The sequence below is a fragment of the Eutrigla gurnardus genome, assembly GCF_963514095.1.
Source record: "Eutrigla gurnardus genome assembly, chromosome: 15".
Lineage (NCBI taxonomy): Eukaryota > Metazoa > Chordata > Actinopteri > Perciformes > Triglidae > Eutrigla > Eutrigla gurnardus.
This window is the reverse complement of record NC_139938.1, coordinates 14,576,248-14,591,458: the sequence shown is the minus strand read 5'-3', so window position 1 is coordinate 14,591,458 and position 15,211 is coordinate 14,576,248. Positions and strand designations below refer to the sequence as shown.

Here is a 15,211-nt window from a genome sequence, read left to right as displayed (position 1 = left end):
TTAGGGTCTGCTAAAAAGGAAACGTCTGCAGCCACAGTCGTGTAATATGAGAGAGGGGATCTCTGGGGCACGCTCAGGCTGGCCGGGGAGCTGCGGTGGGACCAGCGAGTCCAAAGAAGGCTGGTGGTGCATGCGAGTAAAGGTGGTGGCTGCTGGGATTTGGAGTGATTTGGATGCAACTGTCCAGGACTCCAAACTGTTCTGAAAGCAGGTATATATGGGGGTGTTTGCACGATGGTGGTCGTTGGAGTATGGAGGGGCATGCACAACAAGCTGCAGGACGGAAGTGGTGCAACATGCATGCATGGGAAATGTAAAGTACCATAAAGGAAAAGTCCATTGAAGACACCTTCATGGTTCCATTATTGATGCCTGTCTGTAACCTGAGTCGGTCCCCTTTGTTTTGTTCTGGAAAAATCAAATCTAGTGTAGATCAGGAAAGCAAGCAATCAACAAGAACCCTTCAAATCATCAATGAAAGCATATAGTGTTCCAGTTCGGAGGCACTAAACCTGCCTCAGGGTGACTCCCACCAAAGTTTGGCATTTGAAGATGCAGCTGGAAATATTTTCTAAGTGACAGGTCATTAACATCGTTGGGTCTTAATGCAGAATCGGAAGGAAAAAAAGTGATCTTCTATTCTACATTTTGCTGTATTTTAAGAATGACTTTGTAACAAGAAGTGACCTTTTAGATCTCCATGGGAAGACCGGTTCCAGTCGGTCTAAATTTAGCACGTCCGAAAGTGGGTCACTAGTGAGGGAGTTGCTGACTGCAGGGCTGTATGTAGCCTATACAAATGCACCCGAGGGTGGGTGTGGAAGCTTTCCAGGTTCACAGAGATTCTGGAGATGCTAGGGCTTCATATTCCCTCTTTTGCTGCGTCTCCCGGGCTACATGTTTGGTTCCCTGTGTAATTAGTAATAATAGGTAGTAACCACTTGTGGTTCCCTGTGTAATTAGTAATAATAAGCTGTAATCGCTTGTTTTTAACAGAACAGAGCAGCTTTTATTGGTAAAAAGAAGAAACAAGGTTCAGTTGATGGTTTTTGACATTGACAGAGTAGCTGCAGTAAATAGATTTCAGTGTGTACACAAAACATGGATCAGGGATTTATGATGTCGGATAAAAGTACACACACACACACACACACACACACACACACACACACACACACACACACACACACACACACACACACACACACACACTATGTGTGTTCACAGAAGTGATTAGCTGCTGGACAGATTTATGAAAGTGAACTTTGTGTTCACTTTCTGTACCAGCTTCTTAATTGTTAAACGTACAACTGACTTGCACTGTTCTTATGCACTATTGCGATACACAATATCCTATATCGTATAACACGGTATGTTGAAATACGCAGTTATATTTCCATTTATATCGCTATTTTACTTCAACAAAAAAATGTAAAATCGACTCTCAGGGGAATCAGACATGGAAGGTAAACTGTTTCTCAAAATTTTATTCCCACTTTTAAATAATATATTAATATATTATAGGCTAAAACTCTGAAAACCAGATAACTTTATACATTATACTTTAACATAATATTCTGATTGGCACATTATCTTCTGATTATGCCAGATGTCTCACGTGCTGTGTGGCGACCTTGCCTCTGATAGCCATCCTTGATTGCCTGACTGTTGAAATTCAAACCGCAACAAGTTGAAGGGAACCCAGTGGGGCACGTGGTTAGTCAAACCGTATTTGTTTACATGTGCCACTGCAGACCGAAAGATCAAATCCCTGCAAGTAAACCAGGTAAGACCACAGCAGGGGCGGCATCACAATGCATGGGAGCAGATGGGACATGTGAAAAAGCAGCAGTTCACACTCTGCTGTTACCACCCAGTTAGCTGGACGCCTGTAGCATTCCTCCAACACAACAGAACAAATCACAGAGAGAGACGGAGAGAGACGGTGTTGTTGAGGGAATCACGGTTGTATATATGCATGCTGTTTAACCCAAATCTAATTGTTTTCTATGTAGCATAGAAAAGGACTCCCAGCAGGTTGGGATTTATACTTTACTTTCATTGGTTTGAAAGGACCCCACCCCCCTTTCCTGCTCACGCGCTCCCTCCCTCTGACGGGCACTGCCTCTGCTTTCTGCACATCTCATCTGCTGTACTTTCTCTGCCAAAACCCTTTTAAAACCGACAGTGGGTCGGGTGTGTGCGTGTGTGCGTCCAGTGAGATAAGAGTGTTGCAAAGCTATTGTAACTTAAATCCCCACACATTTGATCCTTTGGTATTTATCCCTGTGGAAATAAGCGTTGCATTCAAACGAAGCATGCATGTGTGAATGTTTGCGTGTCCTTAGATACATACGTTGCAAAGGCTTGTCCACTTGTTTGGGCACGTTTGTTACAAATACAGAAAAGCTGCTGCTTTTGCGGATAAACTGTGTTACTGTGACTGTTTACATCTCCTATTTTAACACCAGAGTAGTAATTAATTATTACTGTGAAAACGCATTATTGAAGTTTTCATGGTCGGCCCACTTGTGTGTACATGTGCGCGCGTGCGTTGCTTCGAATAGCCACCCCATGTGATTCCTAACGGAGGCTATTTCAGAACGGCTGCCGTCAAACACCCTGCAGTCTTCACTGCAGCGCTGACGGCCGTTCACCAAAGTTCAGACCTTTATTCGCTCTCTGTCCGTCACCGTTGTGTCAAAACGTCCGCCTCCGGTCTGTAGTTGAAGCGTCTCTGTCGGCGGCCTCAAGTAAGTGCTCCATTCTTATCACGCCATTCTGACGTTTTGATATTGATCAGCAGCATTGACCTTGTGTGTGTATTTCATCATGTCTCCTGTATCGAACACTTTTTTGTTTGGTTTGGAATAGTCAGATTTCCTTCTGTATGAGGTGATTTGGTCTGATGAACTGCGTACGGGGTCAGTGAAAGGTCATGTGGTTCGTGTAGGCTATTTGCATTTATGTGCCTGCATGTGAGCGTTTGTTCCCATAAGCCCTTTATTATTGCCCCTGGGTATTTGGATATTATTTTTCCCCCCATAAGCTTCTCTTAATGAACTTCCTGGGTTTTATAATAATGTGGCACGCTATAGCCGTGGTAATAACCAGCCACTTATCTGGCCGTAATAATAATACACTGCAAGCGTGGGCTGAGCGCTCCTGCTGCTGCCGGTTTGCCGGGTTTTAATTTCATGGATTATTTGTGCAAAAAGCTGTTTTCATTATGGTTATCTTTTGTTCACAGATACATGGAACAGATATTTCCTCTTAATTGGCTCTGTTTGCACTTTTTCTGCATGCAGTTACATTTACTGAATATGTGAAAGGTACTGTTTGTGTGGTAAGTAAACAGACACAGTTTTTATTCAGGAATACAATAATCGGTGTACTCAATGTAACAAAAACAGCTTTGATGTATCATTTTGAATGATATAAAATCTAACTGCAACTCACAACTATCAATTCTTATATTGATTGTTCTCTCCAAACATTACTAAATAACACTATATGTGTAGTTTCCCAAAGCCCAATGTGACATCGATGATCAGTTTACTTTTCAATACTTACAATACGGCTTTTCTTACATTTTTGGTCAATCTACTAATGAATGAATTAATCAGCTGTAAATTAAAAGGCACAGTATTGTGCTGTAGACTGCTAATGGTGGGCACTATCACCACCTGATACAATGACAGCCTGTAATCCTTTCCACACCAGCCTCACTGCTGGCATGCAACATGATTTACCAAGAATGACACAGACCACGGTGACCTCTGCAACAATAAATAGCAGCTGCAGGTGGGAGAGGCGGACTTCTTCTGACTTCATGATTGCATCTTGATTATGTGTCTTGATTAATGCAGTAAACGTCTTCCACTGCAAATGGAACCATCGTTGCTATGCAAATATACACTGGGCATTTAATAAAATATGTATTTTTTGTTGTTGCACGTGTTCAAATAGTCCAGATTGGAAAATTACCCCTGAACCTGAATGTTTTTCTGGGGGGAAAAAAGGGCAGGGAGGTAGTCACCTTAGCTTACCCTTATGTGGAAGTTTCCACAAAGTGACACTGTTGCACTGTCCACATGACCTTTGTGTGTGTGTGTGTGTGTGTGTGTGTGTGTGTGTGTGTGTGTGTGTGTGTGTGTGTGTGTGTGTGTGTGTGTGCTCAAGTGGAGTTGTGCCATTATCTCCAAATGGGTCACAAGGTTTTGATGCTGCACGTCTTGCCTCTCTTCTATGGGACATACCACTGGTTTTCTGCCAGACCGTCCACAACTTCACTTCACATAGCTGCAGGACATTGTTTACAACCCCCTCCCCTCTTTCTTTCCCCTCTTCCATTCCTCCGTCTGCCCTCTCCTTCCAAATATCAAGTATTACCTCTCAGTTCGGTGATCGCAGCACTGGGGAATGTGCATGACATGTTGCACAGACTACTGACCCAGAGTACCCTTCTCAGCTCGCACTTAAGAGGTCTTACAGCTGCTTTTTTTGCCTCCAGAGGGTAGAGATCGTTTCAAACGGCGCTTGGCTGCTAGTGGATTGTCCTTGTTTGTACTGCAGCAGAGGTAAATAGTGAGGGTCTTGGTAGGATTTGTTTCCTCCGCTGTGTGTAGGCGTAACGCCATGTGATGAGGCTCCGCGGCACATTTGGAAGAAAGTGTTTTTCTGTGTCCTGGGCTCCGGTTGTCTTTGTGTTGAACAGCCTGTTCGAGGGCTTTGCCTCCTCTCCTGTGAGTTGTGTTATGTAACACGTGTCAGCAACGTATCCAGCAATAAGATGGATTATCCCTATAGGCTTCCGTTTTTTGGCCGGCAGTCGCACATTGTGGATTTCAGTTGGATTATGTAACGCCCCAAGAAATGTGTTCTACTTACGGGTTTGTTAAGTTTGTCAAGCCCCTTTCCGTGTTTGTTGGGAAAATATAAAGCTCTGCGATGTATTTTAAAGTGTAGGTGTCAGGAACTTAAAATGATTTGTCCCTCATCTTTCCTCTCCCTCCAGGGTGTGTGTGACCTCTCCCCCGCCCCCCCGTGTCCTTTGAACCCCAACGCTCTCCGTCTCCCTGAGATCAGGCGGATCCATGGCGCTGGGGAAGCTCCTGCGTTTCGGGAAGCAGTTGCTGAGGGTGAAGGTGGTGGACTGTAACACGGACGACTCCCGTCTGTCTCGATGCCTCAACACGTTTGACCTCGTGGCCCTGGGCGTGGGCAGCACGCTGGGCGCTGGCGTCTACGTGCTAGCCGGCGCGGTTGCACGAGAAAATTCAGGTAAATTGACATTAGGGCTGTTGGAATTAACTTTTTTAATTCTGCCGTCTGGTGGTTTTTCATACAGCCGGGGGTATTTCATACAGCCTCTATTCAGCATTAAATATTAAAATATAATTTGAATATGGAAAATAAAATAAAATATGGACATGAAACGATTAAAAAAGGAGATCTTAAAGCCTCTAATCACGTGATGATCCCCCCGTAGGTCCTGCTATTGTGCTGTCTTTCCTGATAGCAGCCTTAGCCTCGGTGTTGGCCGGCCTGTGCTACGCTGAGTTCGGGGCCCGTGTTCCCAAGACGGGCTCAGCTTATCTTTATTCCTACGTGACTGTCGGGGAACTCTGGGCCTTCATCACCGGATGGAACCTCATCCTCTCCTACATCATCGGTAAACACCACACAGCAGTTTTTTATCTGTGTTCACGTGCAGATAGAAGAACAGAACGAGAGGGAGTCCAACAAGAAACTGGTCTTTGTCCCTCCCAGGTACCTCCAGTGTGGCCCGGGCATGGAGCGCCACCTTCGACGAGTTGGTTGGGAAGCGCATAGAGCAGTTCTGCAGAGAGTACATGTCAATGAATGCACCGGGTATTCTGGCAAAGTACCCCGACATGTTCGCCGTGATCATCATTTTCACCCTCACAGGTAGGAAAACACTGTGATCTCACTTTAACATTTCATACATTCACTACAGATACGTGGTTGACAAATTTCTCTTCCTCCAAACAAGTCTTTCATTTTCCTTTTTCCACGTGTTCTCCGTTTCTAAGGTCTGTTGGCATTTGGGGTCAAAGAGTCGGCGATGGTGAACAAGGTTTTTACGTGCATCAACGTCCTAGTCTTGCTGTTCATGGTGGTCTCCGGCCTGGTCAAAGGCACTTTGAAGAACTGGCACGTGGACCCCGAAGAGATCCTACATGCCAATTATACCAGTAACTCCAGCCTCAAGTGAGTGTGGACACACACACACACACACACACACACAGACACACACACACTTTATCAAAGATGTTCTGTGAAACAGCTTACATTATTTTTGATAGTACATTTCTCAGCATAATTGGTCTCAGTGACTCTGAATAATCCACAGACCTCAATACGTAATTTAAAACAGTTGGGTGAAAGAATCATCAAATACAGTTTTTTTTTTTTTTGCTGATTTGAATAATTCCCCCCTGCCCAGTCTGACAGAAATCCAGCCCACCAAAGAGAGTTTAGGAGCGGGGGGCTTCATGCCGTTTGGTTTCAGTGGCGTCCTGTCTGGAGCTGCTACCTGCTTCTACGCCTTCGTGGGATTTGACTGCATCGCCACCACAGGTCAGTGCCACAAAACACTCTGTTGGCCCTGATCTCCTCTTGTTCCACTTCTCGTATGCCTTCCACTGCCTCGTGTGGGTATGTTTTAGTTTTTGAGGGTGGAGCGGGTGGGGGATTTGGGCCCATTTCCATGCTAAGCTTGTCCAAACATCCAGGAGTGTTACATAAGAGGAACGTGGCAGAGTGAAAAGATAGTTTAGTGAGTGTGTTGCTCTGTGCGGCTAAATAATGACACAAGGATGTTTTCTACACTCAGCAGATCTACACCTGTGGAGGTGTGAAGGGGGTGGGGGGGATGTCTTCCTGCATGTAGTTCAGTTTCATCAGTCCTCTGGATTGTGAAAAGAAAAAGGGCGGGGGGAGGAACTGTCAGTTTGCCAGCTCTCTGGCCCCTCAGCTTTCCCACCCCTCTCGTTCCTGAATTCTAATTGGCTAATGTGAGTTTGACCCTGAGTCAATTGCTTGAGTTTGGCTTGTGGAGGCATGTCTGCCTCACACACTCACACACTCACACGCTCTCTCAGCCAGGCCTAGAGCATTATATCGTGTGTGTGTGTGTGTAGGGGGGGGAAGGGATGGCTTCATGCCAACGTAACCCTAGGTTGCACACGCAAACACATGTCGACATAGGCGCGCACAGTTGTTGCCATTGTTCCGAACATGCCCCCTGACCTCCCGATCATCTGAGGCGGCCGCTCGTGGGTAGCGGCGTCGGAGCAGAAGCAGACGGTGACACACTGCGCCCCATCATCGCGACGCGATTCCGCTGCAGAACAAGACGCGAGTGTTCCTGTTTTGCGTAATCGCTCACAGCTGAATGCGTGTTTCAGTCAGAAGCTTGTGTGGTTTGTTGCAAAATTGATTCTTTAATGCAACTGTTTGCCCAGTTTACTGGAATTCTGCCAACACGTCCACATATGAATCAGGGTTGTGTAGTTAGTTACCAGTGGATAGTGGTGAGAATGTTGGTTTGCTCTCTTTTGTTAAGCTTAGTTGTTTCTCTGCTTATTTCATGCTGAATGACTTAATTACACATCTGATCAACAGGATTCAAAGTGGTGCTTTAGTTGGATTCCTTCGGGATAAACACAGTTTTACAGACGGATCTAATTGATTATTTAAATCTTGTGTGAGAATTTCTTTGGTCGAGGAGTTGCACAAATAGCTTTTTATTAAATAAATAGTGTTAGTCTAAAGGTTAAATAGGATAAAGAGATGTGGTTACTTTGTGTCTGGCAGTGCTTTGCCAAAGTCTGGGTTATCTTCTGTTTTTGGCCCCATGTGATTGAGCCTTTGATAATGCAGATTTGGGTTTACTTTATTCCCTTTTAAAAATCAAATGCAAATGTCATAAATAAGTAAATTTGTGTTTTTTTTGCCTGGTTTAACTATGTCTGCTCCTCATATACGCCCCCAGGTGAAGAGGTGAAGAACCCCCAGAGAGCCATCCCCATCGGCATCGTGTCCTCGCTGCTCATCTGCTTCGTGGCGTACTTTGGCGTTTCCGCTGCTCTGACCCTCATGATGCCGTACTATCTGCTGGACAGCAACAGTCCCCTGCCTGTGGCCTTTAAATACGTGGGCTGGGGAGGAGCCAAGTACGCTGTAGCTGTAGGCTCTCTTTGTGCTCTGTCTACGAGGTAAGCAGTTACACAAACACCTGCATGGGTCTGCCACCAGCTTTGAATGCACGCTCATGTACTCCAGCGCTCTCTGTCTCACATAAACGTGCACACATATAGACATTCCTGTGTGTGTGTGTGTGTGTGTGTGTGTGTGTGTGTGTGTGTGTGTGTGAATGTATATTTAACTTCAGAAGGCATTTGATCCCTAGACTAAAAATAAGAGCACTGATATGAATATTTTGTTCCATCAGTGTGTGTTATGTAATTCACGTCACCGAGGGCCGCCACAGGCTGCATTTTGATCGATAATCAGTTTTTAATGGTGTTTTTTTTTATATAATGGTGGTTTTATTGTACATAAATGTTTTATTTTGAATGTCTGTTGCTTTGATAGATAATTGTTATAGATAATTATGGATTCCATACTTGCTTAATTTGAAAAATGTGTGCAGAGTATATTTGTCGATTTGATCAAATTGATTTAATGGGCCTGAACAGATATGCCCTTTGATAATCCTGCATGCCACGTTCAGTCATACTCTGTATGTTATGCTATGTAAATGTACTGTCTGATGTTCTGTGTTTGTGTGAGCTGGTGTCTGGGTTCGTGTATGTTTCACGGCGTTCTCTGGGTGTGAGTGTGGATATATTATGTATCCTGGTCTTCCCCCCTGGTAGCCTACTGGGTGCTATGTTCCCTATGCCTCGTGTCATCTGGGCTATGGCCGACGATGGGCTGCTTTTCAAGTTCATGGCCGAGATCAGCCCGCGCACCAAAACCCCGCTAACCGCAACCCTCACCTCTGGCATAGGGGCAGGTGAGACACTAACACGCATGTTTTTAAACTGCATCCATGTTCACCGAGGCTACGTTTCAGGCTGCTGGGCCGAACTCAGATCAGGCCTGCAGACTTCCCAATGTGTTTGAACTTCGAAACCTGCCAGAAACCGGCACTCCAGCATGAAGTGGGCCTCACTAACAGTCACGTCCAGGTCTCTTTGTAGTTGGTTGAGACCGTCCGTGTCATACTTCTAACATTACTGAGTGTTTTTTATGAACCTAACTTGCATCTTGGTGGTATAACAAGGAATATAAACTCCAAACTGCACTGCTTGCTGAAGGAACCACACGTTTCCACAACCAAAAAGCATGTAAAGCACCGTATTTGCTATTTAAAGAGAAAAAACATGCATGCTGGCATCACGATATCTATTCTCCTCCAACCTGCTGGTCTTCAGTGCAGCCGGTCTGGTTTCCTGGGAATGCACAACTCCTGTCTTGCCCACCTGATTCATTTCCTTTGGCTAATTCCTCCCTTTTCTACCCTACTCACCTCTTACAATTCCCCCTTTCGCCTTGTTCCTCTCTTCTACATCTACAACTGCCATCCTCAATCTGATGTTTTCCTCCCCACACCTCTCCAGTCTGTTGGGTTCCATGTTCCCCCTACCCCGAATCATCTTTGCCATGGCTCGGGATGGCCTGCTCTTCTCCTTCCTGGCCCGCGTCAGCGAGAGGAAATCCCCCATAACATCCACTATGGCCGCCGGGGTTATGTCTGGTAAGATGGATATGTAAAATAGGGGCAGATCAGGAAAACAGGGGCCTGTATTTAGAGGAGGGGGGAAGAGGGCTGGGGAAGGCATGAGATTAAAGGAAATCAAGTCAAAAAAGGACGTGCATGATCCACTCGTTAGTGAATTTATGGTCATACATGGCAACAACAGTGTCATTACCTGGGACCATTCGTGTGTGTGTTTTTCAAAAATGCGTTCCAGCAGTTATTTCTGCATGAATGAGGTTTGTGTCGACGCAGAGGGAGTTGCCAGTGTTTGGTTTGTAATGTGCTTACAGTGAGCTGGATTTGTTGACCTTCCTGCTGTACACAAAAAGCTCCACAGCCGTGCCAGCAGCTCTCTGAGGCCGTACAGCTGCACGCTCACATGCTGATGTTGAGCAGATAACATGTTTACCGTGTTAACCATCAGAGCTAAAAATGAGACCTAGACATTACACATACATGTGTATGAAAATTCATCTTGAAAACACATTACGGTCCTCTTTTTATTTATTTATTTAAGTAAGAAAGATTCTGAGGATCCAAAGAGTCTGATTTTCCACTCTCTTTTTTTTCCTTTCCTTGAAGCGATCATGGCGTTTCTGTTCGACCTGAAGGACTTGGTGGACCTGATGTCAATAGGGACTCTGCTGGCCTACACATTGGTGGCTGCCTGTGTCCTGGTGCTCAGGTCAGTGGACTTATTTATACCAAGGACACTGGTTCGGAGAAGCAGAATGATTTCTGTGCTGGCGCACCTTAAAATAGAAATACTTGCATCACCACCTTCCTGCTGCTACACATGTTCACATCTCCGTGTGTGTCCGTCAGGTACCAGCCCGAGCAGCCCACAGCGGTGTATCAGATGGCCAACCTCCAGGATGAGGTGGAGCTGAGCGACGGCATCAGCGTCCCCAGTATGGGCATCCTGCCTGGTATGGAGGAGAGGTTCAGCTTCAAGACCCTCCTGTTCCCAGATCACCCAGAACCATCCACCCTGTCCGGCTTCGCTGTCAACATCTGTGCCTCTGTTATGGGTAGGTGATCGCAGATCCAACATATTCATTTTAAATATCTTTCCTGAGTCTTGAGTGTTTAATTGCATCGGAAACGTATACGGCCTTCTGCAGGAACGTTGATCCTGGCGTTCAGCGTCCTGGCGGTGCATGGAGGCACTGCCGTGTGGAACGTGGTCGCCCTCAGTGTCATCTTCATGGTGTGTCTCCTTCTCACCTTCATCGTCTGGAGGCAGCCCGAGAGCAAGACCAAACTTTCCTTCAAGGTTTGATTCCAGAAAATAAATGTGGATAAAAACCCTTCCACTTTGCCGCGCCTTAACACGAGCCGCCATGTTTCCTCTAGGTTCCACTGCTCCCCTTCATTCCAGTGATCAGCATGTTTGTCAATGTTTACCTGATGATGCAGCTGGACAGAGGCACTTGGATACGCTTTTCTATCTGGATGGCTATCGGTAAGCAGTCTCCATTTCTATCATTCTTTCCGGGGCCGGAGGCAGACGTTGTATTGATTCCCGCCCCGTTTTTTCAGGTTTCGTGATCTACTTCGGCTACGGGATCCACCACAGCGCCGAGGCGGCCCTGGCCCGCTCGTCTCCGGACACGGAGATGAACGGCTTCAAGCGCGATTCGGAGGAGTCCCCGGAGAAGGAGGCCTTCCTGCACAACGGCATCGACGCCAAGGAAGACGACAACGACTTGTAGGAGCGCATCGGAGCGCGCCGCGTACACTTCGACCTCGCCTGACGCCAGTCTGTCCCCGAGTATCTCTGACTACTCACTGGCACTTCCCTTCACGGGGAAATTAATGATAAGTAACTTGGACCTAAAATGTCCCTCTTGACTGCTGAGTAGCAAAAAGAAAAACTGGCGATAATACTCTTAAAGCAGACACTTCCTGAGCAGAAATTGACATGCCCTATTATTTCAGTGTTTCCTAGTAAGCTTGTAGCCCCTTGTGTTTGGCCTTGAGCTTCGACTGCTTGTTATCGCTTGGCTGTATGAGGGAGGTGTACTAACATCTGAGTGTTTCGGGGAGGTTGAGTCGAAGTCATGTACATGTGCAGTAACAGTGGCCGGAAACAGCAAAGCTGTACACGTTTTGTCTTAACTACTGTACACGTCATTCTGAAAAGAACACTCAGTCAGTATTACATACAGATTGGTGACGAAAGCTATATTCTCTTAAACCCGCTAACCTTTATGTGAGTTGATGTTGAAATGCTGCTCTTAACAGTCCTCCCTGACAAGTGAGAGCTTGCACAGTACACGGCAACACACGTGTCGATGATATAATTACCCCTGTTCGCAGTAGAAAAGGGTAGTCGGGCCAACGGCTGCACAGACAGAAGGGGGGGGGGGGGCTGTCGCCTGCAGCTTCCACGTGTCCTATAGCAGAGGAGCTCCCAGGCTTTCACATGCAAAGTCTGTACACGTTTAATGCAGACGTATGTCTTATAAGACTGGTTTTCAAACTATGATGCTGCTGGAACAGGACGCCAAACAGCCTTTCCTATTGGACAGCTCCTTACTGAGAGATACAGAGACTCAGGGAAGCGATTGGCTCTAAAGTCTGACAGGAGCATTTTAAATTCAAACCATCTGACCAGTAATAGTCGACCTGATATCTGGGTTTAATACACTCTCCTTTTGGGATATTGGATACCGTCTGTAAATGAGTGTGAATCCTGACACACGTTGAGCATCAGGCAAAGACGCTGACTGTTGCTGCATGTCAGTTAATGTCACGTGACATGAGATGATAGTGGGTTTTCACAGTGCTGGCTGCTGTGTCTGTTAGCTGTAACATTTAGCTTCTCTTTTCAAAAAAGAAAATACAGGCCAACTCATTTTTCTTAAAATATTCAATTTGGAAAAATGCGTTCGTTCTCAATTTATTCTATGCCTTTTTCCTCTTTCTGTATGAATGTCTTTTTATTACCAGCTTCCCTAAAACAGTCATTTGCAGTCTTTTTTCAGATTATTACATTTAAGTGAACGTCCCTGAGGAATATGATGAGGTAGAATATCTAATGCTTTAAGATATCTCTTTCCATAAACAGAAGAGTATGCCAGTGATTCAGCATTGCTCTCCTAGCATTCTTCCCAGTTGCCAAAACCTGGCCTACATTACCCACAGTGCAACTAGACCGCTGACAGTTCAATTAGAGATTTAGGCATGCTATGGATCGATGTAGCCTTGAGTCACTAGTATCAAGCAGAGATGAGAGGTGGGCTAAATACGACTAGTATACCGGTACATCGTTCTAATTCCACTCCCCCAGATTGATTTAATCCAAACGACGTCGACTCAAGTGACATCAGTTTTCAGTTCATCAGATTTTATGCAGCTCTCTCAGGAGCGACGGAAAAAAAAGGCTTTACACAAGTTTTATAATCGCCAAGACCTGTACACCTGTAACAGACTTTGGTGTTTACAACTTTAACCTCGACGTGCATTCACTGTGGTTTTGGGATTCCTTTACAATAAAAAAAAAAAACATGTATAATCCACATTGTGTATATAAGATATTGTGTATATTTCTTGCAGTAAATTATTTGTAAAGTGGAGAAGGGGTTGTATAACGTTGCCCTGTTTGTGTTTCTATTATTGTGTTTACATGATCAGTGCAACTGAAACTTTATCCTCAGGTTCGGCAAAATCACCGCCTTCACCTTCTCAACCATTGATGCCTTAACAAAAACGTGCAGTTCTAACATTACAAATGGGGGCTTTTGGCATGACTGTGGCAGAAACAAGTGTTTTGGGGTCATAGTGGGCTGCAGTAGAAATGGAATATAATGACATCACATTGCTTCATGCACGGCTGACCTCTAGGGGGCTTTGCTCATGTTTGTTCTTAACACATTCATATAAAGCAGTTCTTTAGCCATGACAGGCAGTTTCACAGCACATGAAAGATCCCATTTCCCATAATTTTAGGTTTCAAAGAAATCTACCATTGCACAGTATTAAATCATCAGGTTTTAACTTCTTGTAAGTTTTGATTATACAAAGGGATTGTATTTGGAAATCAATCTCCTGGCATAATCGGTACTTGTTGTTCCTTCATGTCATGCCAAACCTCAGTGTTTTCTTATCCTTACACAGATAAACTTACACAGGGGCTTCTGTCATTCTCCTTTAATGCTTCTTCAAACTCGACACATGCTTCCCCTGAACGTAACGTGGCCTTTGATGTTTCAAATCCATCACCAGTGTTGATGGCCAGCTGCTTGGTGTTCATGTCATTCTGCTGTGATTTCATCACATTCTCAGGCTTTTTATTTCCCCCTTTTTCTTTGTTGGCTTCCAATTTGTTGAAAACTGTAAATGATCAAAAACTCTCTGTATATTTGGGTCCAGGGCCGGCTCTACCTAATTTTGTGCCCTAGGCGAGATTGCTCTCCGGTGCCCCCCCCCCCCCCCCCACACACACACACACACACACGAATTACACCAGCCAAATGAACAATCACATATGTTTAATTTGAACAACAACAGCAAACAGCAAAAAATGAGGGTGACTGGGAATAGAAAATCATTTTTATTTTCATTGTTTTAAATTTTTTTTTTTTTTTTTTTTTTTTGCTCCGCCTATATCGCCTATGCCAAGAGCCGGCCCTGTTTGGGTCACATCGGTGGTTTCTCATTTTGCTAGTCATCACTGAAATCTCTCAAAAAGGCCAGTATGTGGGCCTTGCCTTTTTTTTTTTTTTTTGTCAAATGCATTCTGGTGTTATATATTTTGATTTGTCATAAAAACATTTAATATTTTCAGGCATGCAACCTGTAGCCTTTATATTTAGAAGGCCAGAATAATCTGGTTTACAGATCTTAAGAACTTCTGCCTTGACGTGATTACTTCTAACAGAGAAAAAGACAGATTGTTATATTTCACATTGAAAGTCACTTAAAGTTGTGTGGGACGTGTAATTCCGCTACTTTGGCGCCACCTGCTGGTAATGTAAAGAGTGACGTGACCCAAGGACACTGAGAATGAGTATGGACCTTCTTTTTTTTCCCTTTTTTTTTTTACAAACAAAAAAAGTTTACTCAATCATACACAAAAAAATCCCACACATGTGAACTTTAATAGCATCGACGTGCAGGCTAAATGGCTGGCATTCATTCCTATCAATTAAGAATGCCTACATTGTTTTTCTCTTTTTTTTTTTTTTTTAAGTCTGTGTATGTTTCGTGCATCCCCGCTGTAAATAAAACAGGTTTTCAACATCCAGACTCTTCGGGTGGATTTTTATTTTGAAATCAGACAGATTGTGTAGGTTGAGACTTTTCACTTGGTCCAGCAGAGGGCGCAAGTGTGTCGTCAGAGAAATACAGAGAGAGAGAGTGAGGCTCCGGCGCCTGAGCAGAAGGATGCTCTGGCAGGTGTCGGCTGCAGCA

The 15,211-nt window shown here is 44.8% G+C and overlaps 1 protein-coding gene across 1 annotated transcript; it reads left to right on the top strand.

The window, feature by feature from the left end:
* Positions 1-2,658: 2,658 nt before the first annotated feature.
* Positions 2,659-11,868, top strand: slc7a1a (solute carrier family 7 member 1a). Its single transcript, XM_084029357.1, has 13 exons — positions 2,659-2,753; positions 5,018-5,283; positions 5,492-5,674; positions 5,773-5,931; positions 6,057-6,234; positions 6,470-6,603; positions 8,021-8,243; positions 9,654-9,790; positions 10,376-10,478; positions 10,619-10,824; positions 10,918-11,069; positions 11,150-11,258; positions 11,336-11,868. The coding sequence occupies exons 2-13, from the start codon at positions 5,097-5,099 to the stop codon at positions 11,506-11,508; spliced, it is 1,944 nt and encodes a 647-aa protein (XP_083885483.1). The 5' UTR covers positions 2,659-2,753; positions 5,018-5,096; the 3' UTR covers positions 11,509-11,868.
* Positions 11,869-15,211: the final 3,343 nt, after the last annotated feature.

What these genes read in the sequence shown, in the direction of transcription:
- slc7a1a (XM_084029357.1), top strand. Translation starts at nt 5,097, where the DNA reads ATGGCGCTGGGGAAGCTCCTGCGTTTCGGGAAGCAGTTGCTGAGGGTG. An exon ending in GCCTGTGTCCTGGTGCTCAG is followed by an intron (nt 10,479 to 10,618) that starts GTCAGTGGACTT and finishes TGTGTCCGTCAG; the next exon opens with GTACCAGCCCGAGCAGCCCA. An exon ending in CATCTGTGCCTCTGTTATGG is followed by an intron (nt 10,825 to 10,917) that starts GTAGGTGATCGC and finishes GGCCTTCTGCAG; the next exon opens with GAACGTTGATCCTGGCGTTC.